The following is a 26,513-nucleotide window of genomic DNA, read 5'->3' on the forward strand; positions in this document are numbered from 1 at the left end:
GGCTGTGTCCCCACCCAAATGCCATATTGAATTGTAGTTCCAATAATCCCCATGTGTCATGGCAGGGACCTGGTGGGAGGTAACTGAATCATGGGGGTGGTTATCCCCATGCTGCTGTTCTCCTGATAGTGAGTAAGTTCTCATGAGATCTGATGGTTTTATAGGGGGCTTTTCCCCATTTGCTTGGCCCTTCTCTCTCCTGTCGCCATGTGAAGGACGTGTTTGCTTTCCCTTCTGTCATGACTGTAAGTTTGTTAGGCCTCCCCAGCCATGCTGAACTGTGAGTCAATTAAACCTCTTTATTTATTTATTTATTTATTTATTTATTTTAATTTTTTTTTTGAGACGGAGTCTCACTCTGTTGCCCAGGCTGGAGTATAGTAGCACAATCTCGGCTCACTGCAACCTCTACCTCCCAGGTTCAAGTGATTCTTCTGCCTCAGCCTCCTGAGTAGCTGGGACTATAGGTGTGCGCCACCATGCTCAGGTAATTTTTATATTAGTAGCAGAGATGGGGTTTCACCATGTTGGCCAGGCTGGTCTTGAACTCCTGACCTCGTGCTCTGCCCACCTCAGCCTCCCAAAGTGCTGGGATTACAGGCTGAGTCACTGTGCCTGGCCATCTCTTTCCTTTATAAATTACCCAGTCTCGGGCAGTTTTTTACAGCAGAGTGTGAATAAACTAATAAACTCATAAGTCGCTAGTGGGACTGTAAAATTGTGCAACCATTATAGAAAAGCTGGGCAGTTCCTCAAAAAGTTAGAGTTTTATCTTATGACCCAATAATTCGACGCCTAGGTATATACCTTATAGAATTGAAAACATATATTCATGTAAACACTTGTACACAAATGTTCATAGCAGCACTATTTAATAACCAAAAAATGAAAACAACCCAAATGTCTATCAACAGATGAACAGATATACAAAATGTGGTAAAACCATAAATGGAATATTTATTATTCAGCCATAAAATAGAATGACATACTGACAACATGTACAGATGACCCTTGAAAACATATGCTTAATCAAAGAAGCCAGACAAAAAAGGTTACGTACTGTATGATTCCACTTACATGAAATGTTCAGAATAGGTAAATCAAAAGAAACAGAAAGATAAGTGCTTACCAAGCGCTGGGAAGAGGAGAGAAAGGGAAATAACTGCTAATGGGTACAGGGTTTCTCTTTGGAGTGATAAAAACGTTCTGGAGGCCAGGTACGGTGGCTCATGCCTGTAATCCCAGCACTTTGGGAGGCTGAGGCAGGCAGATTGCTCGAACTCAGGAATTTGAGACCAGCCTGGGCAACATGGTGAAACCCTGTCTCCATAAAAAATACAAAAATATTAGCTGGGTGTGGTGGTGTGTGCCTGTAGTCCCAGCTATTTGGGGGGCTGAGGCGGGGGAATCGCTTGAGTGCAGGAGGTCAAGGTTTGCAGTGAGCCATGTTTGCGCCACTGCACTCCAGCCTGGGCAACAGAGCAAGACTCTGTCTCAGAAAAAAAAGAAAATGTTCTGGAATTAGATAGTGGTGTTGGTTGTACAACTCTATCAGCATACTAAAAACTACTGAATGGTATACTTTTAGACAATAAATTTTTCATCTCAATAAAGCTATAATTACAAAGACATAAATAAATAAAATTAAATCTCAGTAGATTTTTCATTTGGGATTCTCAGATCCTGACAGTGCAGGGTTTAAAGGGCAAACAGAAGAACAGAATTGAGGGATTTTAAATTAATCAAATGTAAGTTAGTCAACTCCCGATCACTAACACTAGTAGAGTATGTTAAGACATGTATGAACTAAAATAATAACAATGATTTATATTTGGCTTTAGAATAAAGAAACATCAGGAATTCTTAATGGAAATATTAACTGAAAAGAAGAGTACTAAACCATTCAGAAAAGTCTTCACTAAAAGAAAAATTTTAACTCCTCATCAAAGAAAATAAAACTACACAGTGATGATCTGCCTCTCAAAGGGTCATGATGTTGCCCAGCTTTCTTGTCTTGCACCCCTACTCAATTTCCTCAAGGTACACGTTCTTTACTCAGCATAAATACACTGCAAAGCACCAGCCTAAGCTGACTGTAGCCTTTAATATTCTTCTTGGAGCTGGGAAAGCAGCCCAAAAACTGACATTCAAAAGAATTCCTTCCTGGGTGATATTCAAAGTAGAAATAAATAAGGACTCTTGGGGTGGAGTGAGGAGGAGGAGGAGTTAAAGAACTTATTCGAGCAGGTGCTAACATTTGAAACAAGCTCCGATCAAACGAAACTCTGAGAGAAGAAGCCGGCATTTATGACTGTAATAGATGACCTACTCACTGGTTTTTCACACCTCCCTAGCCCCTGCTAAACCCTCTGCTTCTTGTTAAGGCTGTGCTGGGAGAAAAAAAATAAGATACTCCTACAAAATGTAAAGCAGACAATATAAGCCCTAGCCCTGGTACTATACCTGATTCCACCACAGAATATTAGAGCTATCTGCACTGAATGAGTAGGGGGAATGGAGATGGCTGAGATGGCTGAGTAATCTCCCACTTAGTAAAAAACAGAAATCCCAGAGTTGTTGGAATTAAGAAAAGGGGGTCTAGAAAATGAAAACCTGCAGATGATATTAGAGGAACAAACTTTAAAGGCTCTGTTAAACAGAGAGAAAAAAGGTAGGCATCTGCCCCTTTTGCCCCTGCCCCATCCATCTGCCTTCTTACCTCATTGTTCATGTAATGTAGATCAAGAGGTTGTCCAAATACTGTTGTCACCTTGTGCTCCACATCTTCATATTTCACAGGCCGGCTGAATGCTATAATTCTGAAAAGAAACAGAAAGAAAGGTTGGTTAACTGTACACTTAAAATGTAGGGTTTAAAAAGCAATGGTCTGAGTATATTCTTCCTTTCTTCTCAACATAGGATTCTCTGTTTTCTTTCACTCAGTTTGCCTTTTCCCGACTGTTTCCTTTTTTCCTCTTCTCTACTGTTACCTTTCACCCTCTAAGCATCTATCAGGTTTGACAACAGTACCCACAACTATTGCTCAGTCCCAACCATTCATCTACCACTTCAGCTTAGACTCTTCTGCCAATGACAGAAGAGGCCACTAGGTTTAAAAACTATGTTCCAACTACAAGAACACACAGATACATGGAAGGGGAACAATACACAGTGGGGCTGTTGGGACTTGGGGAGGTAGAGCATCAGGAAGAATAGCTAAAGCATACTGGGCTCAGTACGTAGGTCATAGATTAATCTGTGCAGCAAACCACCACGGCACACGTTTAACTATGTAACAAACCTGCATATCCTACACACATAACCCAGAACTTAAAAGTTGAAAGAAAAAAAAGTTATTTAGGAAATAAGCTAGAAAACATAGAGACTGGAGTAGCAGTACTGAAAACATGGCCTCAACTCCTAAGGGACTCAACTCTAAGACTTGAAAGGTCTTTTCCATTGTTCATCTTTGAGATGCCATAAAAATCTCCATACTGATTTTCCTCAGAATTAAGATTTTCTACTACAGAGTCACAGGAATTCCCCCTTGAGTTGGTGATATGCCTGATCAGTTTTCTTAACCAGTGTCATACCTGTGCATGTAAATAGTATTGATATTGAAGCTTGTCTGGAGAGACTCATTAGGTCAGTTTGAAGAACAATTTCTACAAATATAAGGTAGAGTAAGGACTCATCCAAAGAGGTGTAAAATATGATTTGTTATTAAATACTTCAGCAAAATTTAAAAGTGGGAATTGATTAAAAAAAAAAAAAGATTGGGAAAATGTTAGTAATGTTGAAGCTGGGTGACAGGTCCATGGGAGTTCAGTTTAATACTCTGTCTACTTTTGAGGGTGCTTGAAATTTCCATAATAAAAAGTTGTGGGTTTTTTTGTTTGTTTGTTTGGAAACAGTCTCGCTCTGTCACCTAGGCTGGAGTACAGTGGCATGGTAACGGCTCACTGCAGCTTTAACCTCTGGGGCTAAGGCAATCCTCCTGCCTCAGCTTCCCAAGTAGCTGGGACTACTGGCATGCAGGGGCTAATTTTTTATTTTGTGTAGGGATGGGCCTCAATAAGTTGCCCAGGCTGATCTCAGGCAATCCTCCCACGTCAGCCTTCCAAACTGCTGGTATTACAGGTGTAAGCCACCATGCTTGGCCAATAAAAAGTTTTAACGAATGTATTAGGTGGAACTATATGAGACTACTGATGGCCAACCACTTTTGATATACAAAAGCGGCAATTTTATATGGTTTCAACCTAATACTCTAGAACATAGATGATTAAAAATAATCAGAGACAAATGAAACAGAAAAGAATATCAGAAAGAAACTCATACACATACGTACTCTCAAATTTATATAAGAAAATACAGAATCAAAAAAAAATCTTGGGGGCCAAGCATGATGGCTCACACCTGTAATCTCAGCACTTTGGGAGGCCAAGGTAGGAGGCTCGCTTGACGCTAGGAGCTCCAGAGCAGCCTGGGCAAGATAGTGAGCGCTCCTGTCTACTAAAAATTTTTTTAAAATTAGCCAGGTGTGACAGCACATGCCTATAGTTCCAGCTACTTGGGGGGCTGAGGTGGGAGGATCACTTGAGCCCAGGAAGTCAAGGCTGTAGTGAGCTGTGATCATGCCACTGTACTCCAGCCTAGGCGACAGAATGAGACTCTGTCTAAAAAATATATATATATATTTTATATATATATATATATATTTATATATATATATATATATTTTTATAGAGAGAGAGAGAGAGAGAGAGAGAGAGAGAAAGAGAAGGTCTTCCTAACCATAACATAAAATACAGAAGACAAGCCAGGCATGATGGCTCATGCCTGTAATCCCAGCACTTTGGGAGGCTGAGGTGGGTGGATCATCTGAGGTCAGGAGTTCAAGACTAGCCTGGCCAACATGGCAAAACCCCATCTCGGCCGGGCGCGGTGGCTCAAGCCTGTAATCCCAGCACTTTGGGAGGCCGAGACGGGCGGATCACGAGGTCAGGAGATCGAGACCATCCTGGCTAACACGGTGAAACCCCGTCTCTACTAAAAAATACAAAAAACTAGCCGGGCGCGGTGGCGGGCGCCTGTAGTCCCAACTACTCGGGAGGCTGAGGCAGGAGAATGGCGTGAACCCGGGAGGCGGAGCTTGCAGTGAGCTGAGATCCGGCCACTGCACTCCAGCCTGGGCGGCAGAGCGAGACTCCGTCTCAAAAAAAAAAAAAAAAAAAAAAAAAAAAAAAAAAAAAAAACCCCATCTCTACTAAAAATTTGAAAATTACCTGGGTGTGGTGGCACATGCCCTGTAATCCCAGCTACTTGGGAGACTGAAGCAGGAGAATCACTTGAACCCAGGAGGCGGAGGTTGCAGTGAGCTGAGATCACACCACTGCACTCCAGCCTGGGCAACAGAGCGAGACTCCGTCTCAAATAAATAAATAAATAAATAAATAAATAAATAAATAAATTTCTGATTTCAAAATAAACCATCAACAAAGTTAAATATCAAACTTTGAGAAAATACTTGTAAAAAATCAATAAAAGACAATCCAATAGAAAAGGCAAAAGATTAGACAATTCACAGAAGAATTTTAAGTGGCTAATAAAACATATGAAAAGATGCTCATTGTGACTAGAGAAATGCCTATTAAAACAACCTTCATCTCTTAGTAAACCTAGGCAGGATAAAATCAGACTAGTGTGTGTTGGAGCAGGCAGTATTCAGCCATGGGTCTGCACAGTTCTTGTCCTCTTCCATGCTGAGAGGAAGAAGAGTGTGGTTCTTTCTCATCTTCCCTGCTCCCCCAGAGTGGGAAGTGGTGTAACCAGAGGAAGAAGCAATAAGCCACAAGAGAGAGGGATCTAAACCATTGGGTTTTAATAAAATCTGACCAGATAATTTCTTTCATGTTCTTCTGTGACAGGTTGGCTCAAATCGGTGAGAAGTATAAAAGCCTTCATCATCTAGAACTGTATCTGCACTATTCAATATGGCAGCCATTAGCCACATATGACTATTTAAATTTAAATTGATTAAACTGAAAATTGGTTCCTGAACAGGTACAGTGGCTCATGCCTGTAATCCCAGAACTCTGGAAGGCCAAGGCAGGCAGATCGCTTGAGTCCAGGAGTTTAAAACCAGCCTGGGCAACATGGCAAAACCCTGTCTCTACAAAAATTACCTGGCTATGGCAGAGTGCCTGTTGTCCCAGGCACCTGGGAGGTTGAGTTAGGAGGACTGCTTGAGCCCAGGAGGTGGAGGCTCCATGATTATGCCACTGTACTCCAGCCTGGACAACAGAGACCCTGTCTTTTTTCTTTTTTTTTTTTTTTGAGACCAGTCTTGCTCTGCCGCCCAGGCTGGAGTGGCATTATCTCGGCTCACTGCAAGCTCCGCCTCCTGGGTTCAAGCCATTCTCCTGCCTCAGCCTCCCGAGTAGCTGGGACTACAGATGTGCGCCACCACACCCAGATAATTTTTGTATTTTTAGTAGAGACGGGGTTTCGCCATGTTGGCCAGGCTGGTCTCGAACTCCTGACCTCAGGTGATCTTCCTGCCTCAGCCTCCCAAAGTGCTGGGATTACAGGCATGAGCCACTGTACCTGGCCCAGAGACCCTGTCTTAAAAGAAGAACGTTCCTCTGTCTCACCAACCACATTTCAAGTGCTCACTAACCACATGTACAGTAGCCATATGTGTACTGGATAGCACAGATATAGAATATTTCCATTATACAGCCGGGCGCGGTGGCTCAAGCCTGTAATCCCAGCACTTTGGGAGGCCGAGACGGGTGGATCACGAGGTCAGGAGATCGAGACCATCCTGGCGAACACAGTGAAACCCCATCTCTACTAAAAAGTACAAAAAAACTACCCAGGCGAGGTGGCGGGCGCCTGTAGTCCCAGCTACTCGGGAGGCTGAGGCAGGAGAATGGCGAGAACCCGGGACGCGGAGCTTGCAGTGAGCTGAGATCCGGCCACTGCACTCCAGCCTGGGCGGCAGAGCGAGACTCCGTCTCAAAAAAAAAAAAAAGAATATTTCCATTATAGCAGAAAGTTCTATTGGGCAACATTGATAGACTATTAATATAAACCATAATCTATCCTTCACGCAAAGCTTAACATCTCAAGAAGATAATTCCTTCATGTTTTTTTCCTTTGTCCATCACCACCTTTCATTTTTGGAAATCATACTGCTAACCAAATTAGTTTCACCTCCACTAGGAAATCCATTCAGACTATAATCCTTTTTTTTTTTTTTTTGGTGATGGAGTCTCACTCTGTCCCCCAGGCTGGAGTGCAGTGGCTCAATCTCGGCTCACTGCAACCTCCATCTCCCGGGTTCAAGTGATTCTCCTGCCTTAACCTCCCGAGTAGCTGGGACTACAGGCGCCAGCCACCACGCCCGGCTAATTTTTGTATTTTTAGTAGAGACAGGGTTTCACCACATTGGTCAAGCTGGTCTTGAACTCCTGACCTTGTTATCTGCCTGCCTCAGCCTACCAAAGTGCTGGGATTACAGGCATGAGCCACCATGCCTGGCCCAGACTGTAATTCTTATATTTTTTTCTTCCAAATCAACTGTCCTAAGCAGTGATACTGTTAGGTGCTATCTAGATGGATTCTCTAGATAGAGGTGTTTTCTGAAGCCGTTTGAAAGGATAGCTTTCTATTAATTCCTAATAGCAAATCATACCCCTCCTCCTTCAAGGCCTCAGCAACAGTTCAAAAGGGTCCAGCCTTTCTGGATAAAATACCAGAAGTCCAATCAGATGTCCCTAGCACACTATTGAAAAAGGATCACGATCAGAAATAAATTCTTCTGCATTTGGCCTGGCAATGAGCCATTCAAAACCCACAAAAGCAGCTTGAAAGTCTGATCAAGATCAGAGGCCAGGACTTCCAGATTAGGTAAGATCTAAACTGCTGCCATCCTATTGAATAACAGGCATTTTTAGGCCAGTGCTTCAAAGAGAGGTCTAACACCTGTGCAACCACCCCCATCAGTGTGTCATTAACGTTTCCAAAGGGAAGGAGATCTTAATCTACAATCCTTCTCCCCAGCCCTCCTGGGGCCAAGAGGGAGGACAGTCAGGGGTCTGGTCCCCATAGTCTCAAAGCAAAGGGAAAGTCAGCCCATCAGAATGAATACCTGTCATGGATAAGTGCGAAAAGTCATGACTTCCTTCCTCTTTTCTGTGAATTCTAATTCTATAAGGGCCTACATTTAGATAAATACTACCCATATTCCCGGTAAAAAGTTAAAAATGCCCACAATGACATTCTCTACAAAATCCTGACATGAAATACATGAAACTAGAGCTATGTGGCACAGAGTACTAACTCTGTTGGCTTCCCTGCACCAACTTCATTAAGTCCTCAATTCCACACATAGTACGCAAACACTGAAATGCCATGGCTCTGAAAACAGCTCCATAAAAAGATAATGCACTGTTTTCAAAACCTTGATAGCAATGTTCTGCTGCTCAGGGCTTCAGAAGGCCATTCCTGCCTGACCACCTTAAATATTTGTGGTTTCAACCTGGCAGCTTCTCTGAAACCAAACACACTTCCTCAGTGTAAGCCTGCTCACTGTAACTGCATACCACTTTGGGAACAGGGAATTCAGAAGAGCCTAACTGCATAATTGGGCTCCAACACAATTGAGCTTTTGATTGAAAACTCTCTATTGCTCTGAGTTTGGCCATCCCTTTAAAACTCAGGTTGGAAAGTGTGAAAAGTAGCAACAATGAAGTGACAATTTAACTTCTCTGCTAATGGCAGGACACAGGAAGAGCAGCTGGGGACAGAGCTCAGACCTTCCTCCCTCCAGGCCTGGAACTCACATGGGAGCAGAAGGACCCTGGCTCTGCAGACCACACTTTCCACAATGTTTCCACCGGGCTGCCTCTGACAACCTTGTAGGGTTGTGAATGTGTATTTTAAAGGGAGAATACTAGCCACAGGTCTCCTCTGGAGTCAGCTGCAAAGCAGGCTGAAAGGTACCAACTGCAGAGAACTACCAGAATCAAGAATGTTTGGAGGTACTAAGGTCCTATGGTGAGACTCTTAAAGTAGGAAGACCTCATACCAATGGGTATGCTTTTCACCTGTCCAAATGCTCAAAGCAAAGGAAAGCTGGGGGTGGGAGTGGGGGGTATATCAATGAGAGGGAAAGGCAAATAATGGAAAAATCACTGAAAGGCACATTTATGTGTACATGTGTCACACATGCGCAAACACGCAAGGTCCCGAATATCCCATGACCAGAGCTCTGTATGCTTTCTGAATGTTTTCCTTAAATAACTTTAGAAATTAAGTACAGTCTGGCCGGGCGCGGTGGCTCAAGCCTGTAATCCCAGCACTTTGGGAGGCCGAGACGGGTGGATCACAAGGTCAGGAGATCAAGACCATCCTGGCTAACACGGTGAAACCCCGTCTCTACTAAAAAATACAAAAAAACTAGCCGGGCGAGGTGGCGGGCACTTGTGGTCCTGGCTACTCGGAAGGCTGAGGCAGGAGAATGGCGTAAACCCGGGAGGCGGAGCTTGCAGTGAGCCAAGATCCGACCACTGCACTCCAGCCTGGGTGACAGAGTGAGACTCCGTCTCAAAAAAAAAAAAAAAAAAAAGAAATTAAGTACAGTCACATTTTTTCTACTGAGAACTTCTACCTTGGCTTCCCACAAAAAATAACAATAACGAAAATACTGACAATGGAGAAAAGGACAGAAGAGTTTTGTAACATTACTTTCACTTCCCTAATGAGGTAAGATTTAGAACACAGACTGAAAAATTCCCCCTATGTCCTCAAAGGAGCTAAAATCTTTTACAACTGATGGACTTGGTTCAGCTTCCCATGACCTAGACACATCATGAAGAAACTTCTAATTCACCAACCTGACCATTGACGTGGACAAAGCCAGGGCTGCTCTACTGGGAATAGTAATGGCACCATATCACAGGAGAATCCTGCCCTCCCTCTAAAGCCCACAGGTGACACAGTGTCAGTGTGTCTGAAAGCCATGATTCTGAGTAGGGCCGGAGTCCTCACTTCCTAACAAAATGTCAGACCTCACAGCAGCAGACTAGAGCAGAATAGTAAAACATCAGCAGTTGAAATGGCTTCCAATGCTAAGATAGGAACAAGGTTCAATTAGCAGGCCAAGACAAGGGTGAAACTTTCCTCCCTTTATGCCCAATCCACCCCACTACCCAACCAGTGGCCCCATAGGATCAGGACAGGAGAATGACTTCCATGAACTCAATGCTATTTGAGAAGTTTGGCATACATGAACACAACTACTCATCAGAAGGCAGACTTACCGCCTCTCCCCATTGTGCTCAAACTTGATTCTGACGTCACTCTGCCAAAAAGAATGATAGACAGGTTAGAGAATTCTCTGGAATGTTTCACTCCTGCCATTCCCAAGAAAGCCTTGAGCAGCCCGTTAGCAACATTAGGCATACATCCCTGATGGCTCCTGGTCCAGCTTCTTTTCCTAGATAGGCATGGGCATTCCTTTCCAATGAGTTAAAACTTCCAGTTCTAACATCAGAGGCAACAAAGCTCTTAGGGTAAGATCCTGAGGTGGCTGCCCAGCTCAGTTTCTATGCTGTGACATGCTGTTTCTAGCTTCATACACGCCCTATTTCTACAACTGGCTCTGGAAGTTCCTCCCACTCTATCACCTCCTGATCAGGATATCTTTCCTTGTTGGCTGATGTGACTGAAGACAAAAAGAAATTTTGCTGCTGACGCTTTCTAGCTATATGACCACAAGCAAGTTACTTATCCTCTGTGAGTCTTAGTTTTTCCACCTGTAGAGTCAGCCTAAACATATCTTGCAGAGTTCTTAAGTAAATGTAAGTAAAACTTACAACTAAATGTAAGTAAAATACCTGACACATAATAGACATGCAATATTTGTTTTTTGCTGCTGCTGCCATTGGTACCACTATCACTGATTTCCCACGACCCTTCCAAAGCTACCCCAATGGTGGTAAAGTAGGACCTTATACACAGTCCCCAGCCTTTTCCAAAATGACCATGATGAGTAGCCTGTAAATTGCAAGAGAGTAGAGATCAAGTCTATCATGTTTTTTTTTTGTTTTGTTTTGTTTTTTTTTTTTTTTTGAGACGGAGTCTCACTCTGTCACCCAGGCTGGAGTGCAGTAGCATGATATTGGCTCACTGCAACCTCCGCCTCCCGGGTTCAAGCGATTCTCTTGCCTCAGCTTCCCGAGGTCTATCATGTTTCGATATCCCCAGTGCCAGGAAAAGGAAATGGCATATAATATTTGTGCTTAATATTTGTTAAGTGGTTGAATGAATTGAAGAACAGAACTAAGTATAAATATGAGAAATAAGAGGAAGTAGAAGTGTTAAAATGACAAAGAACAAATTAAGGAGAAAGAGATATTACAAAAGAGATATTACAAACAACTTGAGGGAGTTTAAAAAATGACAGGGAAAGGAGAGAGATATTACAGAAGAACAGGCGCAGAGGAAAAGAAAAGATGGGCAGGAAACCAGCAAATAACAGAGATAAAAGAGAGAATGAAGTCATAGTCGATGAAGAAAAATTATATTGAAGAAGACAAATTAATAGGCTATGGCTTGGAAGAAAGAGGGCTTAAGAGTATTTGAAGATGAGGAACACATAGCAAACACAGAAGATGACAGAAAAGGGAGTGAGTTTGAAAGGAAGGGTAGGTGCCTAAAGGACTCCCTTTTCCCAAGGCATTAGGGGACTAGACTTCTCTTCCAGTTCAATGAATCACAAGAGTTGTTCTAATTTACACTGTAAAAATTATTAAAGACCCCAAAGAGCTTTTGCTTATGTGGATTATATCTATTGGTATTTACCATATTCAAAATTAAAACTGAGAAAATTTACTTTATTAATTTAAAATGGCAATTAAAGGCCAGGCACAGTGGCTCACAACTGTAATCCCAGCACTTTGGGAGGCCGAGGCGGGCAGATCACTGGAGGTCGAGAGTTTGAGACCAGCCTGGCCAACACAGTGAAACCCCATCTCTACTTAAAATACAAAAATTATGCCGTGAGTAGTGGCGCACACCTGTAATCCCAGCTACTCGGAAGGCTGAGGCAGGAGAATCACTTGAACCTAGGAGGCAGAGGTTGCAGTGAGCTGAGACAGTGCCGTTGCACTCCAGTCTGGGTGACAGAGTGAGACCCTGTCTCAAAAAAAATACAACCCTGATATAGCCTTCTTATCCTTTAAGATAACACATGGACCACTTTATCCATTAATAACAATGATAATAACTAACGTTTATTGAGCATTTACCACAAACCAAGCATTGTTCTAAGCATGTTTACATATATTAGTTAAACTGATCCTCAAAACAAGTACCATTATTATCTCTATTTTACAGAAAATAACTGAGTTACAACAAGATTAAGTAAGTTCCCCCAAGGTCAGGTCATATTGCTTGTAAAGGAAGAGGTAGGATTTGAACCCTGGAACTATGACTCTTAACTACCATGCTATGCTACAACTTAAGTCACACAGGCACTGAGAGCAGTTTTTCACTATCTTCTTTTTCCCGTTCCCCTGAAATTCTAAAGTTACCATGACAAGAGTCCTTCAAAGCAGAGTTGCCATGCTGTGATGTGTGGTCTCCAGGTTCCCACACTACTTCCTCAACTGGATCTGGAGTATCCTGAGTGCTCTATGAAGTTTGTAGTCCTGTCTGCCCCTGCAGGTGGGTTACACATCCTTTTACCTGTTCCTGCCTATCACCCAGCATACCTCGCTGTAGCTCTATTGTTTTAATTAATACATTTTATTTTTAGAACAGTTTTAGATTTACAGAAAAACTGAGCATATACAGCAGAGTTCTGATACATCCTTCTCCCCTCTGTACAGTTTCCCCTGTTATTGTTATTACTGAGACAGGGTCTTACTCCTGCCACCCAAGCTGGAGTGCAGTGTTACGATCACGGCTCACTGCAGCCTCGACTTCCCAGGCACAGGTGACTGATTCTCCCACCTCAGCCTCCATGTAGCTGGGACTACAAACAGGCACATGTCACCGCACTGGGCTAATTTGTAACTTTTTGTAGAGATAGGGTCTTGCCATGTTGCCCAGGCCAGTCTCAAACTCCTGGGCTCAAGCAATCTGTCCACCTCAACCTCCCAAAGTGCTGGGATTACAGGCATGAGTAACCACACCCAGCCAGTTTCCCCTATTATTAATATCTTACATTAGTATGGTGTATTTCTTTTTGTTAAAATTAATCGATACTGATATACCAACTAAAGTCCATAGTTTATTCACATATTTCCTCAGGTCTTTTTTCTTTGTCTAATTTTTTTTTTTTTTTTTTTCATTTTTAAAAGTTTTGGGCCAGGTGTAGTGGTTCATGCTTCTAATCCCAACACTTTGGGAAGCCGAGGTTTGAGGAGCCCAGGTTTGTTTGAGCCCAGGTGTTTGAGATCAGTCTGGGCAACACAGCAAAACGCCATCTCTACAAAAAATACAAAAATTAGCTGGTTCTGGTGGCACATGCCTGTAGTCTCAGCTACTTGGGACGGTGAGGCAAGAGGATTGCTTGAGCCCAGGGGGGCTTGAGGTTGCAGTGAGCCATGATCAGCCACTGGACTCCAGCCTGGGTGAAAGAGCAAGGATTCTGTCTCAAAAATAAACTAAAAAAAAAAAAAAAAAAGGTTAAAAAATAAACAACAGCTTTCATTCTTAAACTGGGACAACATTTTATTTATTTTTTTAATTTTATTTTTTTATTTTTGGAGACAGAGTCTCGCTCTGTTGCCCAGGCTGCAGTGCAGTTGGCGCGATCTCGGCTCACTGCAGCCTCTGTCTCCTGGGTTCAAGTGATTCTCCTGCCTCAGCCTCCCAAGTAGCTGGGATTACAGGCATGCACCACCATGCCTGGTTAATGTTTGTATTTTTAGTAGAGACAAGGTTTCACCATGTTGGCCAGGTTGGTCTCGAACTCTTAACCTCAAGTGATCCGCCCGCCTTGGCCTCCCAAAGTGCTCGGATTACAGGCGTGAGCCACTGCGCCCAGCCCTAGGAACACTGTATTTAGATATACTAACAAAAGAATCTCTTCAGTCCCTTTATGGAACTGAAGGAACTAAATTTATTTCATAATGAGCCATAACCTAAGCACTGCTCTACAAGAATTTATTCAGAAAGGGAATTAAACTTTTGTTCCAAACCACAAATCACTGCTACTTAAGACTAACCGAGCCTGTGACCAAAAAGCAGTGTAAACAAAGATGCTTCTTTGATGCCACGACAGCCTTACAAGCTTCCATGAACCACATGATAGGCCCAAATCTGAGTTCCTAAATCTGAATTTCACCTGTCAGGTTGACCATAATAAGTCATAGATAAGGGAAGTTCAGATAAAGATAATTTGATTCAATGCCTTCCAGCCAGCCATTCTCCTTGTCCTCTCTGAGGCATTTCACACTGGTGGCCAACTCTATTTCCAACTTCTGTGACTCTATCCCAGCACAGGGAACCTGCTACCACTCTGACCACTTCTGCTTCTTTGCTGGTTCCTCTTGTTCATGCCCTCTCCCACCCCTCCCCAAACATGTGACCATTCCTCAACCTTGCGACTTCTGACTTTTGGGTTTCTCCTGCTCTGCACACACTTCTCAGTGGGCCTCTAAATAGAAGAGTCCTCAATCTCTGTATCTAGCCCCAATCTCTGAAGCAAGGCTCATCTGCTTGCCACGTATCTGAGGCCAATATGTAGTTGTTAAGAATGTAGCACTGGAGTCCAACTGCCTGCTTCAAATCTTGGCTCTACAACTTCCTAGCTGTGTAACCTCAAACTTAGGTTGGTGCAAAAGTAATTGCAGTTTTTGCCATTAAACCTAATTGCACTAGGCCGGGCGAGGTTGCCTTGTAATCCCAGCACTTTGTGAGGCTGAGGGCAGATCACGAGGTTAGGAGTTCGAGACCAGCCTGGCCAACATGGTGAAACCCCGTCTCTACTAAAAATACAAAAATTAGCCGGGTGTGGTGATGGGCACCTATAATCCCAGCTACTCGGGAGGCTGAGGCAGGAGAATTGCTTAAGCCCAGGAAGTGGGGGCTGCAGTGAGCTGAGATCACGCCACTGCACTCCAGCCTGGGTGACAGAGCAAGACTCCGTATCAGGGAAAAAAAAAAAAAAAGTAATGGCACTGCAGCCTCATACTTAACCTATGACTTAGTTTCCTCATCTGTAAAGTGAGAATGATAGTTTCCAACTCATAGAATTATCAAAATAATTAAATCATATAATTGGGTAAAGTGATTAGAACAGTACCTCATATACAAGTGGTTGGTAAATGATAATACAGGTCCATTATCCTTTAGCCAAAATTCTTGGGGCCAAAAGTGTTTCAGAATGCATATTTTGGATTTAGAGGGGTAGTACGGTACATGTTCCATAAATCACGTGATGTCTCCCCAGGGAGTGGAGTGGAGGGTGGCTGAGACAGTACTCCTATGGTAAAGGCAGAATGCTCAAGTATTTCCTGCACCTCTTAAAAGTTAGTTTGGGGGTTTTGTCCCTAGTTCTGACCAAGAGCCAGGGACAGAATCAAGTTCTATACTCTTTTCCCTGGCAGGCACATGTCCTAGGACAGAGGAGTCTCCCTCAATCCAGGTTGCTAAGTGACTCTGGGCAACACTGTTCTCCCCTTCCTTGTATTGGGCATACTGTGTTAAGTCACTGAGATTTGGAGACTATTTGTTAACAGAGTACATGCTTTTTATCCAAGCTATCCTAATTTTTGCAATGAAAAGTATGAATACTCACAATAAGTAGAATAAAGAAAGACTATAAATTGCCCTGTGTCTACTCAGGACAGGTCTGGTTGCCAAATGAGTCTGCTACAAATTAAAAAATAATAAATAGAAACCAGAAACTAAAAATGCCCGTTTAGTTTGTAGTAATGTTTGGATCTCAGAACTGCAGATAACAGATTATGGACCTGCTAAAATCAACATACACATATACACATACCTCACACACTCTTGAGGTTTTTTCCCACTGTAATCTCAAACTTAATCTAGCCATATGTATCTACATCAACTACTCTCCTGAACTAGTCTCCCTTCTCAACTATTACTTTCTTTTCAGAGATGGAGTCTCGTTATGTTGTCCAGGCTAGAGGGCAGTAGCTATTCACAGGCACAATCATTGTGTGCTACAGATTTGAGCTCCTGGGCTCAAGTGATCCTCCTGCCTCAGCCTCCCAAGTAGCTGGGACTACAGGTGCATGTCACCATGCCTGGCTCAGTGTCACTATTTCTAACATTGGTACTGCTGTGCTCCTGGTTATACAGGTTCACACCTCTGAGTAATACTTGATTCTTTCCTTCCTTTTCCCCCTCACAGCCAGGGAGCAAATTCCAATTCTCCTCTCAAAGGCCTCCAGTATAAGACTCTGCTTCCCATTCTCACTGGTATCACCTTCAGTGAGACCCTTTCCCCTTGATCCGAGTCCTAAAGCCACCTTTATACATTTCAGCTCCCCATTTCCAACCCACTCTGCGTTCCTCTACAGTTCCAACCATCTCAATCACCTTTTTCACCATGTTCCCTCTTTGTTCATAAGGTAATCGGTGATACCCACTATCTGTGGAATAAAGTCTAAATTCTCTGATATCACTCAAAGCCCTCTGGGATTTAGGTTCACTCAGTTTACCTGAACATCTCACACTGTTTGTTCCCCACAGGAATCCCCCTTTCAAGCCAGATCAATGCTCACCTTGTTTCCTGATACATGCCATGTTTGCTTCTTCCCCAAGGTCTTTAATCATTCTGTTTCCTGACTTGGAGTGCCACCCTTCCTCCGTTCCACCTAACTGTTTATACTTCCTTCACAGCCTAGTTGAAGTGCCTTTCCACCTGAAATGACTCCATAGCTCTTTTGGCCCAAGCTCATCTTTCACTTTCCTGGCTTTCTATAGCACTTACTCGCTGTACCACACAGTGAGGCACAGTTACATCATACTTTATTTCTTTCTTTCATGTAGTCCTCACTTCCCAGTAAGACTGCATGATTCCTGGGGTACAACGAATATGACATACCTTTTTTCTTTCTTTTTTTTTTTTTTTTTGAGATGGGGTCTTGCTCTGTCGCCCAGGCTGGAGAGCAGTGGTGCGATCTCGGCTCACTACAACCTCCGCCTCCCAAGTACAAGCGATTCTCCCAGCTGAGCCTCCCAAGTAGCTGGGATTACAGGCACCTGCCATCATGCTCAGCTAATTTTTGTCTTTTTGTAGAGACAGGGTTTTCACCATGTTGGCCAGGCCAGGTGATCTGCCCGCCTCGGCCTCCCAAAGTGCTGGGGTTACAGGCGTGAGCCACCACTCCCAGCCAACATACATTTCTTTTGTGTGTCTGAGAAGCCTGACCATAAGTACATGTTAAACTGAATGGAGGGTGTCAGCTACTGAAAAAAAAAGTTCTAGTACAGAAATTCAGGTCTAAGCAGCTTCATGTCCCCTGCCCACCACAGGCAATCCGGTGAGAGCAGTAGTGAGAGCCACGCTCAGGAGAGAGACAGTGCAGGCCGCCAGGTTGAGCTACAGATTCAGGAACTCAGCAGGAACAATAGGAATCACTGACAAGAATACTAAAGCAGAAATGACCTTTTCACAGTCTGGACTCAACAGGTGAACATGTAGCCCAAAAAGCTTTCAAGAATCCAGAAAAATCAGGAATTTTAACCAAACATTTATGAAATAATTTGACCTGAAAAAGGCCTCAGTTAGCCATCATTCTTATCCTCGCTCTGATTCTGTACTGATTTCTCTCCCTGCATTTGCTACATACCTTTAATGCCTCCCCACATTTCTGGAATTGCAGTCCTTATTTTGCCAAAGACAGTAAGTGAATGAAAGGAAAAAAAAACAGAACAAAAATTAAAATTTTATTTTTAAGCATGACTCAGGAAAGTTGTAGGAGATCAGTGGAAGAGATGATTATAAAGCAACTATAATGCCAGGCTTGTGTGTTGCTTTATATCTTATTTTCAAACTAGCCAGCCCATCTTATCAACAACCCTTGAAAGAGAAAGGAGGTGTTAAAAGAGCCAGGTCTTTCACACTGAAAGCAAAAGACAGTCTGCTCAATCATTGACCCTGCTGGGGGAACAGCTCCTTGAATTCTCTTCCTCTAGAAATGATAGCCAAGGCCCTCCCCTGCTTGTACCTATCATGAAGAAAGCAGCTTTTCTGTTCTAAAGCACCCACTCATGAACATCTGGAGGGTTAGATCCAGAACCCAGCCTCTATTCAAGTATCTACTTACCCTTTTGATAAGATTCAAGGGAAACAGGAATCCATGGAAATAAGGATTCCATTTCTTCCTCCACTGGGATTTTCAGAAATTAGGCTAGCTTCAGAAATTTGCAAAGATCATCAGATAAACAGTAATGATAATCCCATAAAGATAGAAAAACCTTAATCCTTTCAGTTCCACAACACTATGGACAGTTCTAGTTAGAAGCTTTCCCCAAAGCTCATACCTGCAGTGCCAAAACATAAGAAGTGACATAACCACTACAACTTTACATTTGTACATTTGTTTTACAATGTACAAAATATTTCACATTCTGTCTATGATCTTACAACAATCTTAAGAGGTAGACACAGTTAATATTAAGTCTATATTTCAGATGGAAAAACTCACTTCAGAAAGGTTATATGACTTATACACAATAAAATTACTATGACTAGGAATCAGAAGACTTGGGATTTACCTCCTGCCTCTACTCAATACCTTTGTGTAAAAGCTGTGTAAACCTTATACACATGCTTATAGTGTTGTTGTTAACTGTTGTTGAAAGCACTCTATAAATTATAAAACCCTGCGTTCATACATGAGTAACAACTCTATGACTCCTAGGCCAGCATTCTTTTTTTTTTTTTTTTTTTTTTGGTTGGTCTCAGTTTTTAATCGTGGCAGGACCTCACGCACTTGCACGTGTGCGTGCATACACACACACACACACACACACACACACACACACACACACTAAGGCTTCAGATCTTGTTGAAAGCTGCAATGTTGATACTCTACACATGCTCTCAAACTTGGTAATCTCCTCTTCCAGAAAGTTTGTCTCTACCTTGTCATCCTCCACCACACACTGAATCTGCAGCTTCCGGATACCAAAGCCCACGGGCACCAGCTTGGAGGCCCCCCCAGACCAGCCCGTCCAGCCGGATGAAGCACATACAGGCCTCCAATTGGGCTATGTTGGTCTCATTGTCCCAAGGCTTGACGTCCAGCAGGATGGAAGACTTGGCCACCAATGCAGGCTTCTTGGCCTTCTTCTCCACATACCACCGCAGCCACTTCTCCCACAGCCGGAATGCCTCCTTGTCTTCCTCCTCATTGTCGCTGCCAAACAGGTCAATGTCATTGTCCTCGTCACCCTCTGCTAGTGCGGCTGCCTTCTTGGCTGGGGGCTCCACTTGGCGCATGGGAGACACATGCTGGATCTGCACGGCTGTGTCCCTGTGGCCAGACAAGCTCTTCTCCAGCATGTTCAGTCATAGGCCAGCACTCTTTTCACTATACTAAGTTGTCAGACCCATAGAGAACTAACACCTATTGATAACGCACTGTGTGTCAATGACTGCTAAAGGGACACTGCACATCATGGCCTGCAAAACTATCCATAGGACCCAGCCACACGTAGGATGTACCACACATCTAAGAATATTCAGTCAGCTCTAACCATGCTGTAGGCTTCCAGAGACCCAATATACAAAAGGGAGAATACAGAGAATGCTCCTAGTGTACAGTATTCTCTGTACTCCTAGAATACAGAGAATACAGAATCTACCTCCTAGAAAATAGTTAATAGCTCATTGCCCACGTACTTCCATAGCTGCCTATTTGTTCTCAAATCCATTCTCTTTTTCAATTACTTACCAAGCTTGTTTACTTAGGGAAGGGGATGTCTCAAGTCTTGCCAAGCAGAGATATTAAATTAGATTTTTCAGTTCTTCCAGGCCTCAGCCCCCAAATAATCCTGTTAATGAACCCACAACTCCTCTGGCTTTCCTTGCTGGGCCAAGCTTGAGCCCCATAAAGCTGTGCCAGTCTCAACTCTGTCTTGTAGCCAGCACTGCCATTCTCATAGTGAAAGGCTGTTAGCCTCTGCCAGCACCATTCCACCCTTGAATAAACAACCTTTTCAGCTAGCCAAAATGCTTAGTTTCTTTCAACTAGGATTCTGCAATTTGAATCTGTAATCCAATTAGACATTTCTTAACCAAATTTGGCAACTCTTTACCATTTAAATTAGGTTTTGATCTTTCATTCCTCTCTCTTCCTAAGCATGGACTTTCTGGTAGAAGAACTGGTAATGAAGAAAACTGTTTCATTCTGTCTCAGGCCAAGGCTAACAAAAACTATGATAATAATAATAAATGTGTAACTCTGTGAATTATAAAGTCCTATGTTAAATAATAATTAATATCACCAGGCTCCTTTCATTATATTAGGCTATAAATACCTCTCCCCCACATCTTCCCCGCACTGCCTCTTACCCCGTCTTTCCTAGAGATGCATTTGCTGAGACTTTGGTTTTTTCTGCTTTCAGAATTTTGCTGAAGAATATCCCTCTTGGTCAGAAGTGAAACATCTGCTATGCTTCCCAGGACAGGCCATTCTATAACCTTGACTTCATTAAGAGGAAAAGCTATCTTAGCATTTTATTTCCCCTTTTGCCCATATTAACATAAAACTTTGAGCTTCAATTTCTAAACAGCCATACTAGTTCCACATCTTCACATTCTTCCTAAAACAGAATCTTAGATAGGATTCCCATTATTAGCTTATCGCAATGTATAGAAACTCATGACGTGTGTAAGGAATGAACATACTAATGAATCTCTACACATCTCCAAGCATATACATAATTTCTTGCCCAATAAATCAACAGTCCCTTACATAGTACCTAAAGTTGTGCTGTCCAATACAATAGCCACCAGCCACAAGTGGCTGTCTAAATTAATTAAAATTACATAAAATTTAAAATTTAGTTCCTTAGCTGCTCAACAGACACATGTGGCTAGTGGCTACAATACCACATTGGACAGCACAGATATAAAACATGTCTGTCATCACAGAAAATTTATTGGACAGCACTGATAGAGGCTGCTTATCAATAACACTGTTGTGAGAAATGGTGACTAGAAGCACTGAACACAGGTCACGGGTAACCAATACTTTTTACAAACAACTTGTTCGGGAAGTGAATTCCACTGTTGCAGCATGAATAGCAGACTTAAAAGTACATTTTGGCTTTAACAGGTAATCTGGATCCTTACCAAAAATTTCTTTTTCTCACTGGCCCCTGCACATGAGCTTGTTGTTACTGTGGGGCTGTTCAGAAGGGCTGAGCTGCTGCTGTTGTGTTTTTTCTTTAAAAACAAAAACACTGAGGTTAATAATTTGTTTCCTTCGTGCAACATAAGTTTGACAACATTGAAGTAAATCATGGATCCAAAGATCTAGTACCTCTTGTTAAGATTACTTCCTGGCCGGGCACGGTGGCTCACGCCTGTAATCCCAGCACTTTGGGAGGCCGAGATGGGCGGATCACTAGGTCAGGAGATCGAGACCATCCTGGCTAACATGGTGAAACCCCGTCTCTACTAAAAAATACAAAAAACTAGCCAGGCGAGGTGGCGGGCGCCTGTAGTCCCAGCTACTCGGGAGGCTGAGGCAGGAGAATGGCGTGAACCCAGGAGGTGGAGCTTGCAGCGAGCTAAGATCCGGCCACTGCACTCCAGCCTGGGCGACAGAGCCAGACTCCGTCTCAAAAAAAAAAAAAAGATTACTTCCTAACAAATAGTCAATCCTTTTTACAGTCTTCTGCCTTCATAACCACTGACTTCACTCTAACAGTGCAGCAGCAGGCACAGCAAAAGATCAAGACTTCCCTCATCACAGCTTTTAGGCTCTAAGCAGAAGGAGTCCTAAAAAGGAATCCTCCTTCAAGGAACTATCAGTAACCATTCCACCCCTCCTTTTCCCAGCCTGGACCTTTTGGGCCTTCCAATTCAAGAAAGCTTCCCCTTTTTACCCACTAACTGATACTCATGCCAATAGTCCAGTGTGGAGAAAGATCAGCTAACTGGAGCAATGTTACCAAGCACATTCTACATAGGAAGACAGGAAGGAAAGTGAGGTCATTAGGCTCAAGCATGGGGGAGGGGACTCACTTCTGGTAAAATGCTCCTTCCAAAAGTGGCTTTGAATACAAATGAGTTATAGCAAGGGAGAACTCAAACAGTCAGACAGAATAACATCTGAAAACAGTGTAAGAATGGGCCCTTATCTGTTTATATACCTCCAGTACTGTAAGGTAACAACAACAAAAGCAGCTTTTTAAACTAATCCTTCTGTTTTAACATGAAACAAAAGGACTCCTCTTCCCTTGGGGTCCCTAGGATTCCTAAAGGCAGGAAATACTCTGGAAGGCTCTATCTAGCAGACCACAGACAGGAAAAGTTCTAGGGCCTTATATTATCTCTAGGAACCAATTCTGAAGAATTGGTAAACAAGATGCAAATGAGAAGAAAAGAGGTTAGCTGATAAACAGAACCACAAGGGAGAATGCCATAGACAAATTTTCATCAAATATGCCCAATATAGCTGATGTAGCATTAGATACCGACTAGGAAGGAAAGCTCCCCATATTCACTCCTCTCTGCAGGCCAAAGTACCCAGGAAACAGGTAAGTGGCACTACAGGTGAGAAGAAGATTCTCAATGACACACAAGTTTAAATGTTAAGAAAAATAGGCAATGTTTTCCTAAGGAAGCATACAACTCTCAATAAAACAGGCACTATCAACTACCTGGGTTAATAAGGTAAAGCAAACAGTAATAACAAAATCACTCATTATTGCCTTTAGAATATACTATGTGACATTTTAATTAATAAATTTACCTTCTTAATTATATTTTACATAAGCTAATACCAAATTAATTAGTTTTTCCTGATTATATACTGTAAGGTAGCTAAAAACCTTCTGACTTAGGGATCATGAATCTGAATTAAATATTTGCCAAATATCACTAAAGGGGAAAAACGTATATGAATACTGTCCCCATAACAGATGAAATGCTTACAGAAGGCTTTAAGATTCCAAATCACAGATCCATAACTGCATGGCTTTTTTTTTTTTTTTTGAGACAGAGTTTTGCTCTCTTGCCCAGGCTGGAGTGCAGTGGTGCCATCTCGGCTCACTGCAGCCTTTGCCTCCCAGGTTCAAGCAATTCTCCTGTCTCAGCCTCCTGATTAGCGGGCCTACAGGCATGCACCACCACACCTGGCTAATTTTGTATTTTTAGTAGAGATGGGGTTTCACCGTGTTGGCCAGGCTGGTCTCAAACTCTTGACCTCAGGTGATCTGCCTGCCTCGGCCTCCCAATATCACTTACCATTTAACCATACCTGGTTGGTATGTATTACTTCCCATTTAACAGACTGTGAAAGGAAGGGGTCAAAAGTATTCAACCCTGGTAATGTAGTCTCCTTGGCTTTTCATATATTTCCCATTTGAAAACCCCTCCCCAACAAATCTCATTTAGCTCTGCCAGGGTCACACACACCTGCCTATTTGAGTGACCTGTGTCTTTGTTCTTCATGGTCTCATATCCAGGCATCCGGTGACGTCGGTTCATCTGGAGGGCCACCAGATCGTTCATGATTGAGTTCAATGCCTCCTGTTCGTCTGCAATGAAAGAGAGCACATGGACTAAGATACTTAAATACAGACCAGCAAAGTTCTTTCACAAACTATATGACTAATACTCAGGGAGTTCTGCCCAGGCAAAATGACAGACCCTGTAACTATAATCAGATGCAGCCCAAAAGGTCAGACTATGGCAATTTGAATTTTAACGGAATTTTTTTTCTTTGAGACAAGGTCTTGCTCTGTCCCTCAGGCTGGAGTGCAGTGGCGTGATCACAGCTCACTGCAGCCTCGAACTCTAGGGCTTAAGCGACCTTCCCACATCAGCCTCCCGAGTAGCTGGGAACACAGGCATGGGCCACCATGCCTGGATAATTTTTAAATTTTTTGTAGAGACGGGGTCTCCCCATGTTGCCCAGGCTGGTCTCCAACTCCTGGACTTCCGTGATCCTCTTGTCTCGGCCTCCCAAAGTGCTAAGATTACAGGTGTGAGCCACCATGCCTGACCTTTAACGGTTTCTTAATAGCCCTCCAATCAGATTTCCTACAGCAATATTTACCAATTAATTGCAGGGAAGGGACATGCTCAAACAGAGCAGTTTGTCCAGTGCCAGAGAAACTTAACCAGGAAGAATAGATGAAAAGTTGAAGTGAAGAACAACACAGTACAATGTAATATGGTATTGAATGAAAAGATAAATCCAGAGAGCGGATTATGGCACAGTGTCAGTCCCACACTTATTCTTAAAGCATCATAAGGAGGAGAGTACATTTTAAAAGGTACCAAATAAGGGCCTCAGGTAACTGTTTTGAACAGAAGTTGTTTTACAAGCCTAGCATCTGAATGCCACCACCACCATCAACCCCCACCAACTCTTTACAAGTTTATAGGCCTTCTACTTCCCATAGGGAAGTCAAAGGGTAGTTCTATTGTTTTTCCTCCCTAAGCTGACCAAGCAATGCATTGTCTCCACCTTACTGCCATTACTTTTAATCCCCTTTTCTTGAAATAGCATGGAGTACTAGAGTTCTCATACATTAAAAACAAATGGCCAAAACCCAGAACACAAACCAGCCCAAGTCTATGTTGTACAAATTTTTCCCAGGTCCTTTAAGATATATTTGCCCATTCAAATAGCATTTGGAGATTGAAAATGAATAAATCTGTTGATCGGGAAGGGAACATGAGGGATGAGTCGTTACACTTGCTTTGGTGAAAACTGACTCATTTGGGGACTTGGGGCACACCTTAAAAGAAGCAAATACAAAATATTCCACCCAAAGAGAGTGCTCATCTTCTGCCCTTTATCACTGCCCTTTGGAAATATTCTAATACCCTGTGGAAAGAAATGAACAGCGTGAAATGTAGGAAGTAAAACTGCTCCAGTCTCTTCTTCCACTACTGATTGAGTGACTGACTGACTGAGACAGGGTTTTGCTCTGTTGCCCAGGCTAGAGTATAGTGGTACAATTACAGCTCACTACAGCCTCCTCCACCCCCCAGGCTCAAACAATCCTCCACCTCAGCCTCCAGAGTAGCTGGGACTACAGATGCACACCACCATGCCCTGCTAATTTTTGTATTTTTTATTGAGAGAGGGTTTCACCATGTTGCCCAGGCTGATTTCAAACACCTGAGCTCACGCGATCCTCCCTCCTTAGCCTCCCAAAATGCTGGGATTACAGTCATAAGCCACTGTGCCTGGCCCTTCCCCTTATTTGCCTCTCCCCTCTTCCTAGACCAAATCTGCTCTAGTGCCCTATATGCCCTCTGACGAGGTGCAGAAAAGGACAAAGTTGCCTATAAAGAGGCTTTTGCTTGTTCAGGACAGTAAAATTAGATTTAAAACTTGCAGGAAAATACCAGGAGCCTAACTTCCCATATGATTCCACTTCAAAACATATACAAAAGTATGTATGAGAGTGACATAGTTGTAATATCGAAAGCATGCAGTAAAGCGGATAATGAATGAGGAGAAAGTGGGTATCTACAAAAAGACATCTGTCAAAATTAACACATATAAATCCCATCAATTATTTTATACCTTCTACAATTTCTCTATAGCTTCCTTAAAGAAGGGAACTTGGCTGGACAGGGTGGCTCATGCCTGTAATCTCAGCACTTTGGGAGGCCGAGGCAGGCAGATTGCTTGAGCCCACGAGTTGGAGACCAGACTGGGGCAACATGGCAAAACTCCGTTCTACAAAAATACAAAAAATTAGCTGGGCATGGTGGTGCACGCTGTAGGCTCAGCTACTTGAGAGGCGTAGGTGGAAGGATCACTTGAGCCCAGGAGGTTGAAGCTGCAGTGAGCCATGATCATGCCACTGTACTCCAGCCTGGGCAACAGTGAGACCGTATCTCAAAAAAGGGAACTTGGTTTTCTGTTTTGATTTTTATCCTCACAACCAAACCTTAAAAACTAGAGCATAACATCTCGGCCGGGCGCGGTGGCTCACGCCTGTAATCCCAGCACTTTGGGAGGCCGAGGCGGGCGGATCACAAGGTCAGGAGATCGAGACCATGGTGAAACTCCGTCTCTACTAAAAATAGAAAAAAATTAGCCGGGCACAGTGGCGGGCGCCTGTAGTCCCAGCTACTCGGGAGGCTGAGGCAGGAGAATGGCGTGAACCCGGGAGGCGGAGCTTGCAGTGAGCCGAGATTGCGCCACTGCACTCCAGCCTGGGTGACAGAGTGAGACTCCGTCTCAAAAAAAAAAAAAAAAAAAAAAAACTAGAGCATAACATCTAAGCTAGGAAGATTGGTTTATATAATATGT

At 43.1% G+C, this 26,513-nt stretch overlaps 1 protein-coding gene and 1 pseudogene across 4 annotated transcripts in view; both read right to left on the reverse strand.

Annotated features, from left to right (window-relative positions):
- MAP3K3 (mitogen-activated protein kinase kinase kinase 3) overlaps nt 1–26,513 on the reverse strand; it is a 77,542-nt gene that overhangs the window by 42,027 nt on the left and 9,002 nt on the right. For 2 of the 4 annotated variants that reach the window (XM_050764954.1, XM_050764955.1), the window contains exons 2-5: nt 23,651–23,772; nt 21,359–21,451; nt 10,332–10,372; nt 2,720–2,819 (exon numbers count right to left, since the gene is read on the reverse strand). In XM_050764954.1, coding sequence (XP_050620911.1) covers nt 2,720–2,819; nt 10,332–10,372; nt 21,359–21,451; nt 23,651–23,772 — 356 coding nt within the window. The remainder of the gene's footprint in view (nt 1–2,719; nt 2,820–10,331; nt 10,373–21,358; nt 21,452–23,650; nt 23,773–26,513) is intronic. The other 2 variants (XM_050764956.1, XM_050764957.1) reach the window with 1 other exon arrangement.
- On the reverse strand, nt 11,117–21,350 carry LOC126939564 (elongation factor 1-delta-like; annotated as a pseudogene).

Source organism: Macaca thibetana, chromosome 16, assembly GCF_024542745.1.
Source record: "Macaca thibetana thibetana isolate TM-01 chromosome 16, ASM2454274v1, whole genome shotgun sequence".
Lineage (NCBI taxonomy): Eukaryota > Metazoa > Chordata > Mammalia > Primates > Cercopithecidae > Macaca > Macaca thibetana.